Consider the following 24737-nt stretch of genomic DNA (forward strand, 5'->3'; position numbering starts at 1 on the left):
TCACCCAACCTCTCCAAATTGTAAAACAAATTTACAGGCAAGTATTTCAAGAGAAAATTATATTTGAAAAGGTTCTCTTCCACGCAAAATCCAATAATGACTTATCAAGGTGAAAAAGGTAGATGGATTAGCAAAAGTGGCCTGCATGGTAAATTCGCCATGCGTGAGCTTACGTATTTGCTAGACAAACTAGAAGCAGCGTTTGCTAATCAATAGCAATTTTCTGCTCAAAAAGCATTGTGCTGACCAACATTTTAAAGGTCAGCAGCAGGGAAAAACATACTTTAAACACATATGTGGTGTATGTATATATATATATATATATATATATATATATATACACATACACACACAGTATCTCAGAAAAGTGAGTACACCCCTCACATATTTGTAAATATAGTATATCTTTTCATGTGACAACACTGAAGAAATGACACTTTGCTACAATGTAAAGTAGTGAGTGTACAGCTTGTATAACAGTGTATATTTGCTGTCCCCTCAAAATAACAAACAGCCAATAATGTCTAAACCGCTGGCAACAAAAGTGAGTACACCCCTAAGTGAAAATGTCCAAATTGGTCCCAATTAGCCATTTTCCCTCCCCAGTGTCATGTGACTTGTTAGTGTTACAAGGTCTCAGATGTGAATGGGGAGCAGGTGTGGTAAATTTGGTGTTATCACTCTCACTCTCTCATACTGGTCATTGGAAGTTCATCATGGCACCTCATGGCAAAGAACTCTCTGAGCATCTAAAAAAAATAACTTTTTCTCTACATAAAGATGGCCTAGGCTATAGGAAGTTTGCCAAGACCCTGAAACTGAGCTGCAGCATGGTGGCCAAGACCACACAGCAGTTTAACAGGATAGGTTTCACTCAGAACAGGCCTCGCCATGGTCGACCAACGTAGTTGAGTGCACAGGCTCAGCGACATATCCAGATGTTGTCTTTGGGAAATAGACGTATGAGTGCTGCCAGCATTGCTGCAGAGGTTGAAGGGGTGGGGGGTCAGCCTGTCAGTGCTCAGACCATATGCTGCACACTGTATCAGAAGAGTTGAAGCTGTTATAGCTGCAAATGGTGGGCCAACACAATATTGAATCCTAGGGACAAAGACTGGTATGACATTAAATTTCATGTGTTGACTCAGTTGTTTATTGTTAACGGAGCTCACTACACCCCGCAGAACCTATACACATGGGAAAAGTCTACATCACCACTATGTCCCCGCTGTACCTTGGCCAATGCGTCTCTTATTCATATGCTTTGGTGGTGTCCCAAACTTCACTGGTGGTGGGAAAAAGGGTTTACAATGTTGAATTCCCTATGTTCAACTAAAGTGGCCTTGGATCCTAAATTTGCACTTCTGGGAGTGATCCCAGAAGATTTACTCCTAGAGGAAATGCACATTATATGGACAAGGTCGCTATATTTAGCTCAGAAACTCATTTTACACAAGTGGATTTCACCTGCACCCCCAACACAAACAGTGGTGTGACGTTCCTAATTACACACTGAAAAGGGAAAGATTAACCTACAAACATAGGGGATGTCCCAACAAATGAAAAAAATTATGGATTATGGTCATGGTGGGTGGCCTCTAGTAACCCACTCCTTGATGACCCCTCTCGGGATGTAGAAGATATAAAATAAAAGGCGAGGAATGGTCTATGGATAACAGCCGCTGAGGAATCAAGATGTGTGATGGACTGGGGTGGTCGGAGAGAAAACATCAATGGGAAGGTGGCCAATAATTTAATTTAAGTGCAAAACTCCACATTCAGATGTGGAAAAGTGCATATTTATTGGTAAATGGATTTAAGGAAATTGCATGTAATATGAGTCACTGCGTAAACATCAGTGTCTGAAGGTACTTACAACTACTTGCCTTTAACGCTTCCATGAGGTCTGTGAAAGGCTGTGAATTGTGTTATTTTGTTTTGTTTTCTATGTTTATTATAATGTTTGTACCTTAAACTTTTCTTTGCGATACGCTCTTATTGCAAATTTGTTTTTGTATTGTAAAAAATGTACAATAAAAACAACTTGATTCAAAAAAAGAGTTTATGTGCATGTAAAGGCAGGCGTCCCAATACTTTTAGTAATATAGTGTGTGTGTATATACAGTGGGTACGGAAAGTATTCAGACCCCCTTAAATTTTTCACTCTTTGTTATATTGCAGCCATTTGCTAAAATCATTTAGGTTCATTCTTCTTCCTCATGAATGTCACATAGCTCCCCATATTGACGGAAAAACACAGAATTGTTGACATTGTTGCAGATTTATTAAAAAAGAAAAACTGAAATATCACATGGTCCTAAGTATTCAGACCCTTTGCTGTGACACTCATATATTTAACTCAGGTGCTTTCCATTTCTTCTGATCATCCTTGAGATGGTTCCACACCTTCATTTGAGTCCAGCTGTGTTTGATTATACTGATTGGACTTGATTAGGAAAGCCACACACCTGTCTATATAAGACCTTCCAGATCACAATGCATGTCAGAGCAAATGAGAATCATGAGGTCAAAAGGAACTGACTGAAGAGCTCAGAGACAGAATTATGGCAAGGCACAGATCTGGCCAAGGTTACAAAAAGATTTCTGCTGCACTTAAGGTTCCTAAGAGCACAGTGGCCTCCATAATGCTCAAATGGAAGACGTTTGGGACGACCAGAACCGTTCCTAGAGCTGGCCGTCCGGCCAAACTGAGCTATCGGGGGAGAAGAGCCTTGGTGAGAGAGGTAAAGAAGAACCCAAAGATCACTGTGGCTGAGCTCCAGACATGCAGTCAGGAGATGGGAGAAAGTTGTAGAAAGTCAACCATCACTGCAGCCCTCCACCAGTCGGGGCTTTATGGCAGAGTGGCCCGACGGAAGCCTCTCCTCAGTGTAAGACACATGAAAGCCCGCATGGAGTTTGCTAAAAAACACCTGAAGGACTCCAAGATGGTGAGAAATAAGATTCTCTGGTCTGATGAGACCAAAATAGAACTTTTTGGCCTTAATTCAAAGCGGTATGTGTGGAGAAAACCAGGCACTGCTCATCACCTATCCAATACAGTCCCAACAGTGAAGCATGGTGGTGGCAGCATCATGCTGTGGGGGTGTTTTTCAACTGCAGGGACAGGACGACTGGTTGCAATCGAGGGAAAGATGAATGCGGCCAAGTACAGGGATATCCTGGACAAAAACCTTCTCCAGAGTGCTCTGGACCTCAGACTGGGCTGAAGGTTTACCTTCCAACAAGACAATGACCCTAAGCACACAGCTAAAATAACGAAGGAGTGGCTTCACAACAACTCCGTGACTGTTCTTGAATGGCCCAGCCAGAGCCCTGACTTAAACCCAATTGAGCATCTCTGGAGAGACCTAAAAATGGCTGTCCACCAACGTTTACCATCCAACCTGACCGAACTGGAGAGGATCTGCAAGGAGGAATGGCAGAGGATCCCCCAAATCCAGGTGTGAAAGACTTGTTGCATCTTTCCCAAAAAGACTCCTGGCTGTATTAGATCAAAAGGGGGCTTCTACTGAATACTGAGCAAAGGGTCTGAATACTTAGGACCATGTGATATTTCAGTTTTTCTTTTTTAATAAATCTGCAACAATGTCAACAATTCTGTGTTTTTCTGTCAGTATGGGGTGCTATGTGTACATTCATGAGGAAGAAGGAAGAACTTAAATGATTTTAGCAAATGGCTGCAATATAACAAAGAGTGCAAAATTTTAAGGGGGTCTGAATACTTTCCGTACCCACTGTATATATATATATATATATATACCGTATATATATATATATATATATATATATATACAGATACACTTTTTATTTATCAAAGGATTTGTTTCGTTATCCACCCTCCACTTTTTTGCCAGGAGTCTTTTCTCCCCTTGGACTACTAAAGATATTTCCCGCAATGGTAATAATCACCCTTTCCTTCTTTTTAATTATTTCCCCTTCCACCCACCAGCCTACACACACTCCAGATGCAAGGTTGCCTTCAGTATTCACTTAGCAAGTGACAACTCAGGAATAATACACTTTTTAGAAAACAATTTGTTGCCAAATTGAAAAACATTTTCACAAGCTCTGAAGAAATATACAAGCTTAAAGATTTGCTTAGAGTTGTTCCTTAGCTACAATCTTGCCCTGCAGCAGGTGTTAGGATCGTGGCCTTATATCTCCCACATTGTACCGTGCAGAGCAATTGAATTCCCCAGCATACTTTGCAACATAATTTTCAGCACAGCGAGCAGGGCAGAGTAGCGGCACACAGTAATTAGAGCAGCACAGCATGCAGACTGGCCAGTCTTACCAAAAGCGGTGGTGGAGAACCCGAGTGCTTGTGTATCAGCACATTGCAGCAATGGTCATTTCTGCGTATTGATTACAAGTCTTGCAAGATAAAAAAACAAATATTGCCTTGGTGGCTTATTTTCCACAGAGCGCTGAGCTCTCCCAGGCCCTGGCCTGCAACTGTTAGCTTTCAGCCTGAAGTAGAAACGACATGCTTTGAAACGCCTCCCTATCTCCCAGCTCACTCCTAGCTGTGTCAGACATCCTCTCCATTCAGGCTCCTGCTTCTATCTCTGGTCGGGTTGTCTTCCCGCAGCAGTGGCTCCAGTTCTGCCTGTGCTTTTCTGCCACTGTTTACGGCCGAAGCAGGGGAATTCCACAGCAGCTCCAGTCTCCAGAGGCAGCAGCTTTGACTTTTACCACTTTGCACAAGCTCCCCCTTTCGGAATAGAACAACCATAGTATCCAACCAGTGACCATCATTATAAGCCTTAACGCTCAAACACGAAAGTGGGTTGGGCCACAGCATCTGGTGAGTGGGCATTTCTCCTCCCCCCCTTCGGAGCACGGTGGTGGTGGTGATCCCCTTGAGAAACACGTTTCTTTACGTAGTCATCCCAGGAGATAGATTGAAGGATTATGGACTGTTTATGATATCTCCTTTTTTGCCTATGTGACATCTGTTGAACTATTGGACTCTGTGCGGTTTGCACATTATTTTTGGCACTATCTTTTTGATGAGTTTGCGCTACTATATATATGTAGGGATATTTTGTAATGTCTATCTAGTATATATATCTATTCCATATATATATATATATATATATATATACACACACACATACACACACAGTATATACATATACACAGTATATACATTATCTGAACCTATATCCTATGCCTACTTATCCGGGAGGAATTAGGACTCACCAGGTGTTTTATATGGGCATTCCTTATGCAGATGTTATAGGACTTTTTGGGTCGCGACGTGCTGACGTCACCGCGTGCAAGTGTCCCGGGAAGGACGGGCGTGTTTTTGAAGTGCCGGCCAGCATCTATGTGATTCTAATGCGCATTCTTTCCCTATCTGATGTAAGTGTAATTTTTAATCCTTTAAATTAAGTAAAGAGGTTTTACACTATGGCGGCTATTATCTTTCCATGGAGAATGACATCCTTATAAGGGCGGAGGAACGGACGTGCAGGCATCGATATCAGGATTACCTTTTGTGTCCCCTCAACCTATTGAGGCCATGGTGGGGTTACAGCACAGGGGTTTTTGACCTTCATAGGTCTTTCTGTTCTGGTAAGAGGCTAATTTTACTTGGTGGATGGAATCTCACTCTGGGTGACACCAATCATATATTTGTGGAAGGATCACATTTGAAGATATCGTTTTACCTCACTGGTGTTTTATAATAAAGATTATGGACTATTTTTCACTGTATTATCCATTGAATTTATACTATAAAATTGTATGCACGTAGCGCAACTTTCCTTCTTTCACCGGGCGTTTTATATGAACATTCCTTATGCAGATGTAGAAGGACTTTTTGATTCATATTTTGTTTTATTTTAGAATGCTGCGATTATCTAGGTTTCATTAGCATATTCTATAAGCACAGCCAACATGTTTCGGGGTCTCTTTTTCAGGGCTAGAATATTAGCATGAGGTTTAGTGCATGATGTTCTGTGGAACAGAGATCATTTTCTCCAAACTGAAGTGGAGCTGTAGGTTAATACTGGATTTATAAGAATGTTTTCCAAAACTTCCATAATGTGGAGAGTATGCCTATCACTCCGCAAATCTCCTTGTTTACGGCAATATGTTGGCCTCCCTGCCCCATAGGATGTTTGTAATACACGTATGCCTCTGAAGGCCTCTGAAATCCCTGCCTGTACCAAGATGATAGCAATTTGGGTATTGTAAAGTCTCCTTTATGATGTATGGTCCACCTGGATGTCCAAGAATTCGTAGTAAATACATACCTTTCTCAGCTTTTTAGTAATCCCCTAACTCAATTAAAATGCTAATAGATTTCCTGTGCCTCTCCTAATTGAAGTAGTCTCCCGATTTCTCCCAGTGAAAACCTCTGCCCTTCTCAGGATATTAGCAATACTTTTTGTGTCAACCAGGATATTCTTTTTATCTTGCTTCTAATAGGACAGGGATCTCCAAACTATGGCTCCCCAGCTATTGCGAAACTACACATCCCATGAGGCACCGTAAAACTCTGACATTCACAGAAATGACTAGGCATAATGGGAAGTGTAATTCCTGAAAAACTAAAGGGCCATAGTTTGCAAAACCCTGTACTAGGATGCTGTGATATCCCTGCTTGTTTTAGGATGATGAATGGCCCACTTCCCTCTACCAGCATGTAATGTCACAACCTACAGCTAGTTGTTGGACACCAAACATGATGGAAAATTCAACTTCCAAACTATACATTTTGGAAATACCTGCAAAGTTCCAACATTCTGGCTGGCCTCTGCACTCTTCCCTCTTATTTGAAAAGGCAGCATGAAACATAACAGCAAAAACCCTCCCAAGCCAAACAAGACAACTTCTTGTAAATTCCGGTCACCCACCTTTTGGAGGTGCATATTCTTGGTTAACTGTTCTTCCAACATATTCTGTAGCTTCTTGTTCATCTCCCGCAGGTTTTCATCTCCCGGCTTCACTAAATCTCTCAGGACACTTCCAAAACTGCTCCGGTCTACCTGGCCATGTGTGGCTGACACATCTGGGGGTGAAAGATTAGATGACAAACATCAGATTTAAAATATTAGACAAACTAGACAATGTGAGTATGGAGGTTGCCACCATTTAAGTACAAATTGCTTAAAGCTGAATGCCAATGGGGACAGGAAGAGTAAAAACTTTGAGCCAATCAGGTTTCTACATTAAATAATGTTTATTGTAAAACACTTCAAGCTTCCTGAGATAATGAAATGGTACAGTAATGATCTCATTAATGTTCTGCTCCTTAAACATTCAATCACAGGTTGGGGTGAATTCAAGTGCAGGCTGCACTGCTCATATAATGTAGTCTATAGGGAGCTCTAACTGAGTGCAGTACCTGGCTGTAGTGTCTAAAAGTCATGTATGCATCACAAGATGATTAAACAGAATTATATATACTTTCAGCAGTTAGAACAATTAGATTTAGGAAGTCAGTAGTGCAAAGGAAATTATATACTGTTTTGATCACATTTAGATCCTGTAGCATTTTCCAAAAAAAAAAAAAAAAAAGAAGAGCCCCTTGAAATACAACCAGTAGATCTGAACTGGGCAGTTAAACAGATGCACCAAGTGGGGCTGCCACTAGAGTCGGTCCAGGCATGTTAACCAGGGAAGAGGTCCCAGGGCAGACTCAGAACATGAAAGAAACTGCCCAGCGAGGAGGGTAAAGACCTGGCACCTGTCGCTTGGCAAAAATAAGTCTTGACCAGCCAGCAAGAGAAAATACACTGGGATTATGATGTGTAAAACTGAAAGAAATATGAAAGCTACCACTCCAGACTGCTGTTTAGGGTACAAATGCCAAGCTTCTCATCCCTTTTCCTGTATTTACGTTGTCAAAAAGGCCCTGGCCAAGCATGCAGGCAATGCAGTCTGCAATAAAATCTGAACTCCTGCATACTTGTTCATGGTAAATGATTCACTAAAATGTGAATCAAGATCAAGATGACAGTCCTGTAGCCTGAACTTTAAAAATAGGGTTGGAAAAGTCAGTCCCCTTCTATCTTAACAAGATCCCTTATAAAAGAAAAAGGCCTGGCCAAAAGCATTTTAATGGAGGAGGAACTAAGGAATTGTACTATGGTATGGTTCAAGCTTATGCGACATGAAAAAGATGCAAACATGTATAGATTTCCTATATGGGTGCCGTAGGACAGAAAGTAAATCCATCTTCGTGAAGCAGGTCCTTGTTGCAGCAATGATCCCAGGCCACAGAGCCAGAACCCCATAAAGAGTTCATTCAACTACTTGGCAAAGGCGCAGGAATACAGCAGTGATGTTTTGATTGAAATGTAAATTATTCAGGTTTTTATAAAGTGGATCAATTTTCTTAGAGTGTTCAGCCCTCAGCAGACTAAGCATGGAGCTGAACCAACCCTTCAACCACCTCCCAATTTCTACGTCCGCTGTATCCTCCTCATGACACACCTCCTTACCTCTCTCCACTTTATGCCTTAGTAAATAAAACATCAGCCAATCTTCCTGCAGCTAAATTATTCACACCTTGCAGCCCCCCACTTGCTGACAGCCTTAAAATTCACCAAGCACGTCATGTTCTTTTACACTAAGACTGGGTAACAGGACGGACGGGCATCAGAGAAAGAATATTCCACTGAATTAATATAAGAGCCGACTAACACCTGCGCACACAGACTGGGGGTGACGCTGTAGAAGGAACCAGCACAGTAAATCTTGCATTTGACTAGGGAGGGGTTAAATGGTGCATAAAGGCAACATCACTGGTCAGGCTCAGGTTGCTAATGTGCACAGAGTGGGAGCAACCACCTAGTCAGAGAAAAGGCAAGCTGATACCAGTGTGAAGATGGCAGTGACACCTAAGATGTAAGAGCTGAAGTCTCTGAGATCTGATGACTTATCCAGAACAGACCGATACCCAGAAACTGTGGGATCCATAGTGCTCTCTGCAACAAGCGTAAGTCAGATTGGCAGGCAAAGAATTACTGTCTTACGCTAAACAGGGTGGCAGCACAATCAGCAAGCATCCAGACAAATTATAAAATCACTATGTTATCTAATCTGCGCTAGACTGCCTTAAATCCCTCGAGAAAATCACCTCCCATAAACTGGATTGGCAGTGATCTGCAGAGTGATGCTTAACTCCACTCCTGCCAGGGCCCTGAACAAAATCACCTAACTCCACTCCTGCCAGGGCCCCGAACAAAATCACCTAACTCCACAACTGCCAGGGCCCCAAACAAAATCACCTAACTCAACTCCTGCCAGGGCCCCGAACAAAATCACCTAACTCCACTCCTGCCAGGGCCCCGAACAAAATCACCTAACTCAACTCCTGCCAGGGCCTCGAACAAAAGCACCTAACTCAACTCCTGCCAGGGCCGAACAAAATCACCTAACTAAACTCCAGCCAGGGCCCCGAACAAAGTCACTTAACTTCACTTCTGCTAGGGCCCCCAAAAAAAATCACCTATCTCAACTCCAGCCCGGGCCCCGAACAAAGTCTTTTAACTCCACTTCTGCCAGAGCCCCGAACAAAGTCACCTATCTCAACTGCAGCCAGGGCCCTGAACAAAGTCACTTAACTCCACTTCTGCTAGGGCCCCGAACAAAATCACCTAACTCAACTCCTGCCAGGGCCCCGAACAAAATCACTTAATTCCACTCCTGCCAGGGCCCCGAAACAAAGTCACCTAACTCCATTCCTGCCAAGGTCCCGAACAAAGTCACCTAACAACTCCTGCCAGGGCCTCGAACAAAATCACCCAACTCAACTCCAGCCAGGGCCCCGAACAAAGTCACTTAACTCCGCTCCTGCCAGGACCCGCAAACAAAGTAACTTAACTCCACTCCTGCCAGGGCACTGAACAAAATCACCTAAATCAACTCCAACCAGGGCCCCAAATCCTGCCAGGGCCCCGAACAAAGTCACCTAATTCCGCTCCTGCCATGGCACTGAACAAAGTCACTTAACTCCATTTCTGCGAGGGCCATCATTTTCCCTCACCTGTCAAAGCCAAGCACAGCATCACTTTCCCTCACCTGTCAAAGCCCAGTACAACATCACTTTCCCTCACCTGTCACAAAGCCAAGCACAGAATCACTTTCCCTCCCCTGTCAAAGCCCAGCACAGCATTACTTTCCTTCACCTGTTAAAGCCCAGCACAGCATCACTTTCCCACAGCTGTCAAAGCCCAGCACAACATCACTTTCCCTCACCTGCCAAAGCCCAGCACAACATCACTTTCCCTCACCTGTCAAAGCCCAGCACAGCATCACTTTCCCACAGCTGTCAAAGCCCAGCACAACATCACTTTCCCTCACCTGCCAAAGCCCAGCACAACATCCCTTTCCCTCACCTGTCAAAGCCCAGCACATTTCTTTCCCTTACCTTTCAAAGCCCAGCACAGCATCACTTTCCCACAGCTGTCAAAGCCCAGCACAACATCACTTTCCCTCACCTGCCAAAGCCCAGCACAACATCACTTTCCCTCACCTGCCAAAGCCCAGCACAACATCACGTTCCCCTCACCTGTCGAAGCCCAGCACAGCACCACTTTCCCACAGCTGTCAAAGCCCAGCACAACATCACTTTACCTCACCTGCCAAAGCCCAGCACAACATCACTTTACCTCACCTGTCAAAGCCCAGCACATTTCTTTCCCTTACCTTTCAAAGCCCAGAACAGCATTACTTAACACTTCTTCTGCCAAAGCCCAGCACAGCACAGCATCTCGAGCACAAAGTCACTTAACTCCGCTCCTGCCAGGACCCGCAAACAAAGTAACTTAACTCCACTCCTGCCAGGGCACTGAACAAAATCACCTAAATCAACTCCAGCCAGGGCCCCAAATCCTGCCAGGGCCCCGAACAAAGTCACCTAATTCCGCTCCTGCCATGGCACTGAACAAAGTCACTTAACTCCATTTCTGCGAGGGCCATCATTTTCCCTCACCTGTCAAAGCCAAGCACAGCATCACTTTCCCTCACCTGTCAAAGCCCAGTACAACATCACTTTCCCCTCACCTGTCACAAAGCCAAGCACAGAATCACTTTCCCTCCCCTGTCAAAGCCCAGCACAGCATTACTTTCCTTCACCTGTTAAAGCCCAGCACAGCATCACTTTCCCACAGCTGTCAAAGCCCAGCACAACATCACTTTCCCTCACCTGCCAAAGCCCAGCACAACATCACTTTCCCTCACCTGCCAAAGCCCAGCACAACATCACTTTCCCTCACCTGCCAAAGCCCAGCACAACATCACTTTCCCTCACCTGTCAAAGCCCAGCACAGCATCACTTTCCCACAGCTGTCAAAGCCCAGCACAACATCACTTTCCCTCACCTGCCAAAGCCCAGCACAACATCCCTTTCCCTCACCTGTCAAAGCCCAGCACATTTCTTTCCCTTACCTTTCAAAGCCCAGCACAGCATTACTTAACACTTCTTCTGCCAAAGCCCAGCACAGCACAGCATCTCGAGCACCTTGCCTGTGATAGCCAAACAACATTTAATCCATCACCTAACCCTTCATATACCAGTGTTTATTATTACCCAACTATTCACATGCCAGAGGCCTGCATCATTTAACCCCTTACCTGTCAGAGCTCAGAACAAAGCCAGGTAAAGCATCACCCCAATGTGTGCCAAGTCAGCAAGAAATCACCCGTGTTTACAGTTCTGCAGTCCCAAGAGGGCTAAGCAAGATATTCAAGCATTGGGGTAAAATCTTTGCAACTGTCACTAGGAAAAAGGTTGACATCAGAGAGCGATACTCAATGTTATGACACAATATCACCCCAACGGAGACTGAACAGTTTATATGAGGCGTTTATGCTTCTATGACTGTTAACATCACTGATTGGCCAAGTCCGTCGTGCTTTAAAGGTTTAGTGCTGGGCTCCAAGTAACTAATGTATGCATCACTAACTCCACATCTCAATCTGGCTGCATGGGGTGGGTTGCGTTCACTTGACTGCTATTGTAGAAATACAATTCTTAGCATAACCTGGGGGAGGCCTAGTGACATCACCGAGAACACAATTATTCCATTTATGGAAGAATTGACTAGCAATGCAGCCTATCTATTCTCTAGAGCAGTGGTCTCCAAACTGCTGTACAGAGGCCGGATGTGGTCCTTTGCTTGCTTTTATCCGGCCCTTGGGGCATTATTACCTCCATTATTACCTCCAACAGTGGGGCACTATTCCCGGCCACAAATACCAATGATGGGGCACTATTCCTCCCACCAATACCAATGATGGGGCACTATTCCTCCCACCGATACAAATGATGGGGCACTATTTCTCCCACTAATACAAATGATGGGGCACTATTCCTCCCACCGATACAAATGATGGGGCACTATTCCTCCCACCGATACAAATGATGGGGCACTATTCCTCCCACCGATACAAATGATGGGGCACTATTCCTCCCACCGATACAAATGATGGGGCACTATTCCTCCCACTGACACCAACTATAGGGCACTATTCCTCCTACCGACACCAATGATGGGGCACTATTCCTCCCACTGATACCAATGATGGGGCACTATTCCTCCCACTGACACCAACTATAGGGCACTATTCCTCCTACTGACACCAATGATGGGGCACTATTCCTCCCACTGATACCAATGATGGGGCACTATTCTTCCCACCAATACCAATGATGGGGCACTATTCCTCCCACTGATACCAATGATGGGGCACTATTCCTCCCACTGATACCAATGATGGGGCACTATTCCTCCCACTGATACCAATGATGGGGCACTATTCCTCCCAGTGGCACTATTCCTCCCACGGATACCAATGATGAGGCACTATTCCTCCCGCTGACACTGACGATGGGACACTAATCCTCCCACTGATACCAATGATGGGGTACTATTCCGCCCAGTGACACTAATGATGGGGGCACTATTCCTGCCACTAACACAATAATGGGGCACTATTCCTCCCACTGACACCAACAATGGGGCACTATATCTCCCTATAATACTATTGATGGAGCTCTAGTCCTCCCACTGACACAAAGGATGGGGCACTATGTCTCCCTATAATACTAATGATGGGGCACTATTCCTCCAACTGACACCAATGATGGGGCACAATTCCTCCCACTCAAAGCAAAGATGGGGCACAATTCCTCCCACTGACACCAATGAAGGGGGATTATGTCTCCTTATGGGGCACAATGGCACAATTCCTCACACTGACACCAATGATGGGGGCATTATCCTTACCCCTAATACCAATGATGGGACACTATCCCCCCCCCTTTATTCCGAAGAGGGGACACTGTTGACTCCCACTGACACAAAGGACATTTTTTACTCCCGTTGGCCAAAGCCCAGCCCCCCTAAAGTCTAAAGGACAGTAAACTGGCTCTTTGTTTACAAAGTTTGGAAACCCCAGCTATAGAGAACAGTGAAATCACAAAGAGTGATCCATACCAAAGCATTTTCTGTGGCTCACGATTGAGTCGGCACAGCAGCCTATTCATTTGAATATGCTGCCATGCCTGCAGGAAAAAAAAAGTCACCGCACCTTTTTAAAAATGCAGCTGCAGGAAATTCGCTTGGTGATTTTGCACTTTTTACACCTGGAAACGCTCTGTGCTTTCAGATGCGTGAGGGTGCCATTAGGAATGAATGGCAGCCCTGCGTGTCTGCAGTAATGCGTGTTGGCTGCGGGTAAAGGAAATGGTAAGATTAACACACTGCCCCGCGCCCAAAAAAACTCCCGCAATAGTGTGAACTGTGTCAGTTCAGAAACATTGTTGGCTACAGTTATACATGTTATACTTCCCTTTTTGTGCAGTTATTTTGGCTCTTCCCTCCTCCCAAGTGCCTCCATAGCAAGTCGCTTGCTATGGGGGCTCCCAAGCCGCAGCTCTGTGTGTCTATTCAGACACAGAGCCGCAGCCTGGCCCTGCCCCCTCCCTCATTGGCTCACTGACTTTGATTGACAGCAGCGCCGGCTGCTGTCTCAGCCAATGAGAAGGGAGAGTCCCGGACAGCTAAGCCTCTTGTGCAACATCGCTAAATCGAGATGGGGCTCCGGAAAGTATTAGGGGGGCTGCTCATACATAGAATGTATGAAGATAAAAAAACCTTCTGCCTCTAGAACTATTTGAAATACCTATATGGCTGCAGATAGATGCCATAATCCCAGTATTTTCCTTTCCTTGGGTGGTCGGCTTTCCCATGAAAGTGATCCTAGCAGCGGATTTGCACGAGATCCCTTTTAGAAGCGGCAGGAGAGGTGCCCCATCCAATCCCGCTGCTTCCTGGCATCGGCAGGGTTTTTCCATAGAGAAAAGTGATGGCTAGATGGCAACTGCTCATCTCTATGCCACTTTTGGTTCTAAGACCATAAAAATGAAAAAGTAAAGCATCCCTATCCCCATATGCTCGCGCGCAGTAGTGAACGCATACATAGGTTACGCCCAAACATGTAAACTGTGTTTTCACAACAAATGTGAGGTATTGCCACAAACATTTGAATGGGAGCAATAATTCTAGCACTAGACCTCCGCTGTAACTCTAAACTGGTAACCTGTAAAAAAATTGCCTATGGAGATTTTGAAGTACCGTAGTTTGGTGCCATTCCACAAGTGCGTGCAATTTGAAAGCATGACATGTTAGGTCTTAATGTACTCAGCGCAACATCATCTTAATATTATACAACAAAATTGGAAAATATATTATTTTTTTAATTCATGAAAATTTATTTTTTCCCCAAATATTGTGTTTGAAAAACCGCTGCGCAAAAATCGCGTGACATAAAAAAGTGTCAATGACCACCATTTTGTTCTCTAGGGTCACTGTTAAAAACTGGATTTTTGACTTACCATAAAATCCTTTTCTCTGAAGTTCATTGACAGACGCAGCTCTATATTCTTCTTAACCATTGAGTTATGCTGCCCCCTACAGGAGTAGGACACTAGGCAGGAAAAAACTTTACCACACCTATGGGGCAGTCCCTGAAGGCATACACCCACTCACTCTGCTATAGGATTAAGTTTTGTTGCAAGCAGTGTCAGAAGCGAAAAACCCCAACCCACTCAGAAATACAGGGGTGGGTGCTGCTTCTGTCAATGAACTTCAGAGAAAAGGGTTTTACGTTAAGTCAAAACCCAGTTTTCTCTATAGTTCATTGAAAGACGCAGCTCCATATTCTTCTTAACCATTGGGACGTTCCAAAGCACTGTTTGCATGAGGGGTGGGAAAACAACGCAGAGAAAGAACGTAATTCCCCAAAGTCTAAACTTTGCCAACCAGGTAACATGGAGCTCCCCTAGGAACAACTGGAGCTCCCTTAGAAACAACATACACCCTCATAAAGAAAAATTTTGAACAGCAGCCTGCAAAACCTTGCGGCAAAAAGAAGCATCCAAGAATGCCAACACATCTACTTTGTAGAATTTTGTGAACGTGTGCACAGATGACCAAGTTGCCACCTTGCAAACTTGCATTACTGACGCCTGATGGCGAAAAGCCCAAGAAGCACTCAGCGCTCGAGTAGAATGCGCCTTCACAAGGAAAAGTGGAACCTGACCCTTCAGTGAATAAGCCTGTACCACCGTCTGCCTGATCCATCTGGATATGGTGACAGCAGATGCAGCCAATCCATTCCGAAGTCCTTCCGTAAGGACAAAAAGAGAGTCTGATTTCCTGAAAGACTCAGTAAATACCAGGCAAACCCTAATTGTCCAAAACACAGCCAAAGAATGCAAGGCAATTTTCTTGGGATGCTTTGGCTTAGGACCGAGTGAAGGCAGCACAATGTCTTCATTCAATGGAAATCAGAAACCCCCTTAGGAAGAAAATGATTGATTAGGTCGAAGTATCACTTATTCCCTGTGGACCACCAGAGAAGGAGAACGGCAGGACAGCGCCACCAATTCAGACACTCTGCGGCAGAGGTAATAGCCACCAAAAAGGCTACCTTCTGTGACAGTGTAAGCAGAGGAATCTCCCTAAGTTTTCAAAGGGAGGTTTTTGAAGAAGAGACAGTACCAATTTAAGATCCCACAAAGGTAACGGGGACCGTATCCGAGGAGCCACATGACGACCTCCCTGGATAAAAGTGAGAATTGAAGAATGCGTAGCTAAAGGGCAATGAAAAAACACAGCCAAAGTCGACACCTGGTCTTTAATAGTACCCAAGGCCAACCGCTGCTCAACCCCTCTTTGGAAGAAAGCCAATATCCTAGCCACTGAAAAGGAGCGTGGATGCACCTTAATCGATTCACGCCCTGAGATGTACGATTTCCACGTACGATGATAAATCTTCCTGGAGGTCGATTTTCTAGCCTTTAACAGTGTAGGAAAAGTGTAGGAAAGTCAGAAAGACCCCTTATACTTTAACGCCTGGCTTTCAACAGCCACGCCGTTAAACCCAGAGAATGTAAAGCAGGATGGAAGATCGGCCCTTGAGACAACAGATCTTCCCTGAGAGGAAGTCTCCAAGAAGCATCGGCGACCAAGCTTACCAGATCTGCGTAATAAGACCGGCAAGGCCAGTCTGGGGACACCAGAATGACCGGAATCTCTTCCACCTCTGTTCTGCGCAGAAGCCTCGGCAGAAGTTTCAGCTGAGGAAACGCATAGATCAGCCGATACTGACCCCAAGGAGCCACCAGTATGTCTGTGGCATCGGCCAGAGGATCCCGAGACCTGGCTACAAACCTCTGTACCTTCTCGTTGAGCCGAGAAACAAACAGGTCTACATTGGGTGTCCCCCACCAGACATACAACAGGTGAAACACCTCCGGGTGCAGGGACCATTCCCCCTGATCCAACACCTAACGACTCAAGTAATTCGCCTGCCAGTTCTCCATTCCGGGTATATGCATGGCGGAGACGGCTGGAACAAAATTTTCTGCCCATATTAAGATCTCGGCCACCTCCTGGGCGCCAGGACACTCTTGGTGCCCCCTTGATGATTAACGTAAACCACGGCTGTGGCATTGTCTGATTGAACCTGAACTGGACAACCCTGCCGACGATCTGTCCAGTGACTCAAGCAAAGCTTTATTGCTCGGAAAGTTCCAGAATATTGATCGGAAGTCTGGACTCTTTCAGAGTCCAGGTCCCCTGGACACACAGCTTTCCAAGTACTCCCCCCAGCCAGACAGGATGGCATCCGTGGTTACCACGGTCTAATACAATGGAAGGAAGGACCATGACGCAGGGCCAAGGAACGGAGCCACCACAGAAGAGCACTTCTTGCGTTTTTACTCAACCGAATCAGATTGTCCAAAAATTTTGGATCCTTGTTCCACTTGACAAGAATACCCCTTTGCAGAGTTCTTGTGTGGAACTGAGCAAACGGAACCGCCCCGAAGGTAGACACCATCAAGCCTAGAGCTCGCACGCAAGTCCACAATGAGTGCTGGATAACAGCAACCGAGTCGCCCCTGCAATTTTTGCAGCTTTTCCAGAGGAAGAAACACCCTTGCAGAGGCTGAGTCAGTCCCAGATAAAACATTTTGGAGGCTGGGACCAGAGCAGATTTATTTAAATTGATGGTCCAACTGAACTCTTGCAGAGTCCGTACAGCCAACTGAACTCTTGCAGAGTCAGTACAGTGATTGACAGATCGCCTTCCCAGAGTGGGAGTCTGCTCTTAATAGGAGATCATCCAGGTACCCTAGTACCGCAATCCCCCGCTGTCACAGTAATGCCAATACCGGAGCCAATACGTTGGTGAAGACCCTGGGGACGGATGCAAGACCAAAGGGTAATGCCCAGAGTTGTATAAAGTACTCGAAACCCATACTTGAGTAAAAGTACAAGTGCTTGATCAAAAAGTGACTTGAGTATAAGTAGAAGTGCTCGATCAAAAAGTGACTTGAGTAGAAGTACTAAAGTATTCAACATTTTTTGTACTTAAGTATTGCAAGAAGTTTTTTAAAAATTTTGCTACTCAAGTACTGAAAGTAAAAGTACCAGTAGTTTTGAAAAAAAAATTGCTACTCAAGTACTGAAAGTAAAAGTACAAGTACTGTGTTATGTAGTTATTAAAGAAAGAAGTCAAAAGTTTGAACATCATATTGTTTTTTATTATTTCAAATGCAGCTTTTATTTATACATACAGTAGCATTTATTTTCGTATGCACTGATAATACACATGTTTTGAGCTTCATGAGACCTGCCATCTACTGTTCTGGCAGTGGTAATTTTTATAATTGTAACGAGTAACTATGCAGCACAAAAAAAAATATCAGAGTAGAAGTATTGAAATCATCGAAAAAATGTAGTGAAGTAAAAGTGGAAGTAGGAGAAAACAATTCTACTCTAGGAAAGTACAGATACCGCCTTTCGGTACTTAAGTACAGTAGTGAAGTAGTTCTACTTAGTTACTATACATCTCTGGTAATGCCACAAATTGATAATGTTCCTCTCCTACAGTGAAGCAAAGAATACACTGGTGTCCAGCGTAAATAGAGATGCAGATATGCGTCCTTGATTTCGATAGAGGCCAAAAAGTCCCCTTGGTGTAGGAACGCCACTACCATGCGAATGGACTCCATTCAAAGCCTCTGTACCCGCACAATGCGATTCAGAGCCTTGAGGTCCACAATTTGACACACTTTCCCTTCTTTCCTGGGAACAGTAAACAGGTTTGAATAAAACCCTTAAAAGCGTTCCCGAAAGGGAACCGGCACAAACTACCTTTGCGACAGCAGATCTTGTACCGCCTCTTGTAAATCCCTTAACCAATCTGAAGAAAGGCGTAGATTGGACAGGAAGAATCTGTCCAATGGTCGGGACCTGAATTTGATCATGTAACCCGATCGGAGAAGCTCATGGGCCCATGTGTCCTAAATCAAGCAGGTCCCTGGTTCCGGACAGAAAACAAAGACGTCCCCCCACCCCAGATACGAGTGAGGGCATCCCTTCTTGCAGACCGAGATCTGTCTGCAGATCTGGAGGGGCCTGTTCTCGGCTCACTCGACCATGTCTTCTTGGTATCCCCAGATGACCTAAATGGCTTAGGTCCTTTCTCCTGCATGCCAAAGGCACTAAGTGGACACCTCTGTGCTGAAAAATAAGGGCCCCGTCTATTACGTGGTAAATTGCCCTTAGTGGATAGAGCAAGAAGAGTACTCTTCCCACCCTTGGGTCCTTTGAGCAGTTCATCCAACAAAGACCCAATTAGGTGGTCCCCCGTAAAGGGGAGATCTGATAGAGCCTTTTTAGAAGCCTGGTTCACAGTCCAGCTTTTTAGCCACACCATGCGTGGTTACCATTATTGCGTTAAGAACAACTCCACTGACTCGTGACAATTTTGTCACAGTAGGCGGGATAAGAGTGTACCTTTGACACTTTTAGGGGATCTGTTGGCCCCGAGGGGACCGGCGCCCACCATGTTAAAATTTTCTGCACCGATACAATCAGTGCATCCATCAGCGCCCTTGCATGCGCATGTGCAGTAAAAAAAGAAGATATCCTCACAGCAGAGCACCCGAAGTGCGTGGATTCAGACCCAGTAGAGCCGCTATATGCTAAGCTCACCCTGAGAACATAACAAGCAGTGGAGGACACCCCTGACCACAGTCCTGCAAGGAGACACCGGATAAAGTTCCACAAAAAGGACCTCCATAAGACCTAAGGGTCGCCCACCATAAAGACATAAAAGGACATAAAAGGACAAAGTCCCCTATAAAGGGGAAGAGGGGGCCCGCCGTGACGCAGACACACAGGCAGAGTACCCCACACAACAATGTCCCCACGGGGGGGCACCAGGCAGTCCATATGTCCACCCCCCTGAGGGGGTGGGGGGAGGGCAGACGCCCATCCGCTGCTCTATCACCTCGGTCAGCAGCTCAAGCAGTCTGGTCAGCAGCTCAATCAGCCTAGCCAACAGCTTAGGCAGCTTGGACAGCCAGCCGCTAGTAGGCCGCAAAGCCGCGGCCTAAATTTGGGGCCCGATCTGTTCGGGAGTCCGCTGTCAGCCTGATCAGCAGCTCAGACAGCTCGGTTAGGAGCTCAGACAGCCTGGTCAGTCGCCTGGACAGCTTGGTCAGTCACTCAAACAGCCAGTTCCATCAGCCGCAAGTAGGCCGCAAGGCGAGGCCTCAAATCCGTCGGCATCCACCTGTCAGCTACTTCATCTTGGTCAGGCACCCGGACAGCCGCGAGTAGGCTGCAAAGCCGTGGACTAAATTTTTGGCCTGATCCAGCCATGTTAGGCATAGACCTGCGGATGAAAAAACATCTGCTCCCCCCCAAAGCCTATAACCATCGCAAGGGAGCCCAAAGGACATCCCTGCCCCAGTCACTAACCGCCAGGGGGCCGGGAACCTGCCCTCAGACCCCCGTTTGTGATCCTGACAGCCCAGTCAGCAACAACCGCATCCACCCCCCTTATTGAAGCAAGTGGCAAAGCCAGCTCCTACCTAACCCCAGCCGGGAACAGTTTGTGAATCTGACAACAACCGCATCCACCCCCCCTTATTGGAGCAAGTGGCAAAGACAGCTCCTACCTAAGGGGGGGGGGGGGCGTGGGGGTAGGTTGGAGCTAAAAGACTACAGTGACTGTTAGAGGGGCTGGGGGAAATGGAAGGGAACCCAGGGGTCCGACCATCCCAAGGAGGGGTCCACATCCAGCCCGAGACCGCCAGAGCTATGGGGGGGGGGGGGACACTACTCACCATAGCAACGACAATTGGGTGGGCACCACTCCGGACAGACTACCTCTCCACTCAGGGTAGGGGTGCTGACGGCCAAAAGGTACGCTGCAACTCCTGCCTAACCAGGTTGTGTGCGTCCCAGCGAGGTGTTTCACTTGCAGGCCAGCCCCCATCCATTGGGGCTCTGTTGTGGCAAGGCCTAGCGCTGAGCTATAACCTGCACATGCTCGCTGGCCAGGCTTGGAGACCTTAAGGATCTAGGATATCCAGTCCGAAACCCACTCCAGGTGTTGATTGCAGTTCTCTCAGGAACATAACTAGCTAAAAAATAAAAAAAATTTAACAAAGGTTCCCTTTAAAATAAAAGAAAAAAACAAGCTAAGACCGAATTCCCAGCTGGGAACTAGGTCCTACTCCTAAACTAGGCAGAAACAAACTGAATCCTATATCAGAGTGAGTGGGTGTATGTCTGCAGGGACTGCCCCATAGGCACGGTAAAGTGTCCTACTCCTGTAGGGGGCAGCATAACCCAATGGTCAAGAAGAATATGGAGCTGCATCTGTCAATGAACGATAGAGAAATTTATTTTTTCCCAAAAAATTGTGTTTGAAAAACCACTTTGCAAAAATCACGTGACATAAAAAATGTCAACGACCACCATTTTATTCTCTACAAATAGTTACATTGTTACATAGTAGGTGAGGTTGAATAAAGACAATAGTCCATCCAGTTCAACCTGTGTAGGTCTGTGTGGCTGTAATCATCTCACATAGCCCTGAATGTTCTGATCCTTGAGATGTACGTCTAAGAGTCTTTTGAAAGCCATCATACTTCCCGCAGAAACCACCTCTTGTGGTAGAGAATTCCACAATCTTGTAGCCCTAACAGTAAAGAACCCCCCACGTTGCCTGAGGTTAAAACGTTTCTCCTCTAGAGTCTCTAGTAAAAAATATATATATATATATATATATATAATGTTTAGGGGTTCTAAATAACTGTCTAGCAAAAATACAGATTTTTTTAACTTGTAAGCAACAAATGTCAGAAAAAGGCCCAGTCAGCAAGTGGATCTTGAAAACAGAGATTGTAGCCAGTCTGTTCACTACAGGTCAGTGACATTACTGAAAATGCAACCTATCTGTTTATTAGAGGATGATGACATCACTGCAAATGCACCCTATCTATTCGCTAGATACCAATAATCTCAATAATGCACGATGCTTGTTTAGTAACTTAATAAGTGAAAGATTTTCTAACACTGCTTAAGAGACACAAATTGAATAAAGGAAAATAGCAGGAGAATATTATTTACAAAAAAAAAAAAAGTTGTTTGCTGAACCCATAAATCACATTGCTAGATTTTAAATACAGCACCAATTCAAACATGCCCTTTTCCCCTATACAAACACCTCAAGCACACACAGAAAGAAGACAGGCTGAGTGACTTTGATAAGTTTTTAAGTCAAGTTGTACAGGAGATGACGCTACAGCAGTGGGGAGAAGATGTAAGAGGATCCAGTGACAACCCAAGGACGGATAGTGAAAGGAGAGCCAACATGAGCTGGGAGGGGTGGAGAAGGATGATGATGCCAAGGCGGGCCGGCTAACAGGTGGCATAAGAACAGCAAGCGCTGGCATTGCACCGACATCCGCTCAGACACCCACGATGCCTGGAACTAGCCAAGTCAACAGCAAAAGCTGCTGAATTTTATCTAGATATGGTTTATTGGCATAGAGATATAGAATTACTCATGTCAGTGGTGGACAACCACTTTGTTTTTTTGGGACTCAAATGCTACGTTGGATTCCTCTTAAGGGTGACAGGACAATACTACAGTTGCTGCCTATCCAGTACCTAATATTGGGAGTTAATTTGGTACTTTATTAGAGAAGCACTGCCAGTTCTACAGTCACTACTCTTCAGTAGCACTAGATGCCTATGAGTCAGTAAACAGCACCAGCTGAGCCAATAATGGCAGCAGTAAGGGTAGCAGAAAGCTGCTTTGTGCTCTGATTTATAGTAACTGTCAACTAAAAAAAAAAAAAAAAATAGAGATCCTAGCAGGTAGGAGTGAAGGCACGTACAGGAGCACATATCTACAGCAGCTCCTCTTTCGCACTGCTACTGTTGAATACTGGACTCTTCTGAATGGGCAAAACTTCCAGGTAGCATTAGAGCACGTGTCAAACACAAGGCCCACGGGCCGAGTTCAGCCCTCCAGGTCATTTATTGTGGCCATCACACCTCTCCTGCAACTGCAGCACTCCCCTCACCTCCAGCCCCCCCCCCCCCCCGTCTCAGCAGTTGGCAGCAGAGAGGACGACAGAACTACTTCTTCAGATTCTGCTCCTCTCTGTGCAGCTGCAGCTACAGCACCCCTTGCCTCCACCTCCCCTGGTCTTAGCATTCAGAAGACTCCAGCCCTCTCCTGGTCCTCCTCCAGCCAGACCCTGCACTTTCTGCTTCCCAGCTCTGCTCTCACTGATGTAAGGAAGGGTGGGGGACTCTTGACTTCTGATGGTGGGAGGGGGGGGGGGCTCTTGGCATCTGATGTGGGGGGGGGGGGGGGGTAGTGCTCTGGACATCTAGTCTTACAGATACAACCAACCTAAATGCTGATGTGGCCCACAATAATGTCGAACTTGACACCCCTGCATTAGAGCTTTCCTAACATTGCACATCTCTAATGACCGAGAGTCACTTTAATTTACAGCTCTACAAATCACAGTAATCTGTGCAGCATGTAACATTATAAAAAGTGTATGTAACAAAGTTTACCTCTTGCCATGGGTAGACATGATTCCAAGGTAAGGCTTGTGTTAACACTACTGTGACGGAAAAGTTGTGCGACTTTGCCAAGCGACTTCCTAGCAATTTGCTGCCGACTTAAAGCGGAGTTCCAGCCATTCACTCACCTGTCCAACGGTCCAGCGATGCGGCCGCCCGAAGCCTCGATCCTCTCCCTCGGCGCCGGCATCACTGCTGTGGGCAACCGGCTGTTACAGTTTGCGGCTTCACAGCCGGGTACCCACTGCGCATGCGCGAGTCGCGCTGCGCGCCGTGATTGGCCGGCAATCTTCTGGGACCTCTGACGTATCCCAGAAGATTGCAGGGAGGGAGGGGGAGAGGAGAACTTCCGTTCAGGGCGCCGCGGCGCTCCGAGCGGAAGTGGGAGCGGGTACCTGTCAAAACTAGGTACCCGCTCCCCCCCCAAACAAATGACATGCCAAATGTGGCATGTCAGGGGGTCAGGACTCCCTAAAGCGGAAGTTCCACTTTTGGGTGGAACTCCGCTTTAAGTACTGCTTTGCTGTGACTTGAGTAATACTTTTATACGACTTTCATACCTGATCTGTGGGAGGTGCTACCCCCCAGGGAATGCCTGGGTAATATTCCTGTCATGTCGGATCCCATTAACCACCTCCCGCCCACAGTATAGACAATTGACAGTGGGCGGGATGCTCTCTTGGGACTCCCCGGGACACAGTGCATCCCCAATCTCGGTAACGAGCCAATGACGTGGCTCTTTACCCATGTGATCAGCTGTGTTGAATCACAGGTAATCAATGAAATGCCGGTTATTGGCTTTCTTCTCCTCACACTGACAGCGTGTGAGGTGAGGAGAGCCAATCGGTGGCATTTCCTCACAGGGGAGACCTGCAAAGATCATAAGAGCCCTGATTATTTGTGCAGCCCCAACAGTGCCCAGCATTGATGCCAGTCAGTGCTGCCTTTCAATGCTCATCAGTGCCTACTCATCAGTGTCCCCTATCAATGCCGCCTATTAGTGTCCTCTCATCAGTGCCACCTCATCATTGCCCATCAGTGTAGCCTCATCAGTAAAGGAGAAAAATTACTTACTTACAATATTTTCTGACAGAAACGAAGAAAAACTTTTTTTTTTTTTACGTTTTTCGTCTTTTTTTTTTTTTTTGTTTTTAGCAAAAAAAAAAAAAAACCCAGTGGTGATTAAATACCAACAAAAGAAAGCTCTATCTGTCTCAAAAAAATTCATATGGATATGAAATGTCATGTCAGGTTTAGGGAACAGGATGCTGAAACTGA

The 24737-nt window shown here is 45.7% G+C and overlaps 1 protein-coding gene across 1 annotated transcript in view; it reads right to left on the bottom strand.

Moving 5' to 3' along the window:
* GRIPAP1 (GRIP1 associated protein 1) overlaps window positions 1-24737 on the bottom strand; it is a 192830-nt gene that overhangs the window by 26999 nt on the left and 141094 nt on the right. Inside the window, 1 exon segment of the mRNA XM_082262827.1 lies at window positions 6891-7045. Coding sequence (XP_082118953.1) covers window positions 6891-7045 — 155 coding nt within the window.

Source organism: Pelophylax lessonae, assembly GCF_965119305.1.
Source record: "Pelophylax lessonae genome assembly, chromosome: 7".
In the NCBI taxonomy this organism is placed as follows: domain Eukaryota; kingdom Metazoa; phylum Chordata; class Amphibia; order Anura; family Ranidae; genus Pelophylax; species Pelophylax lessonae.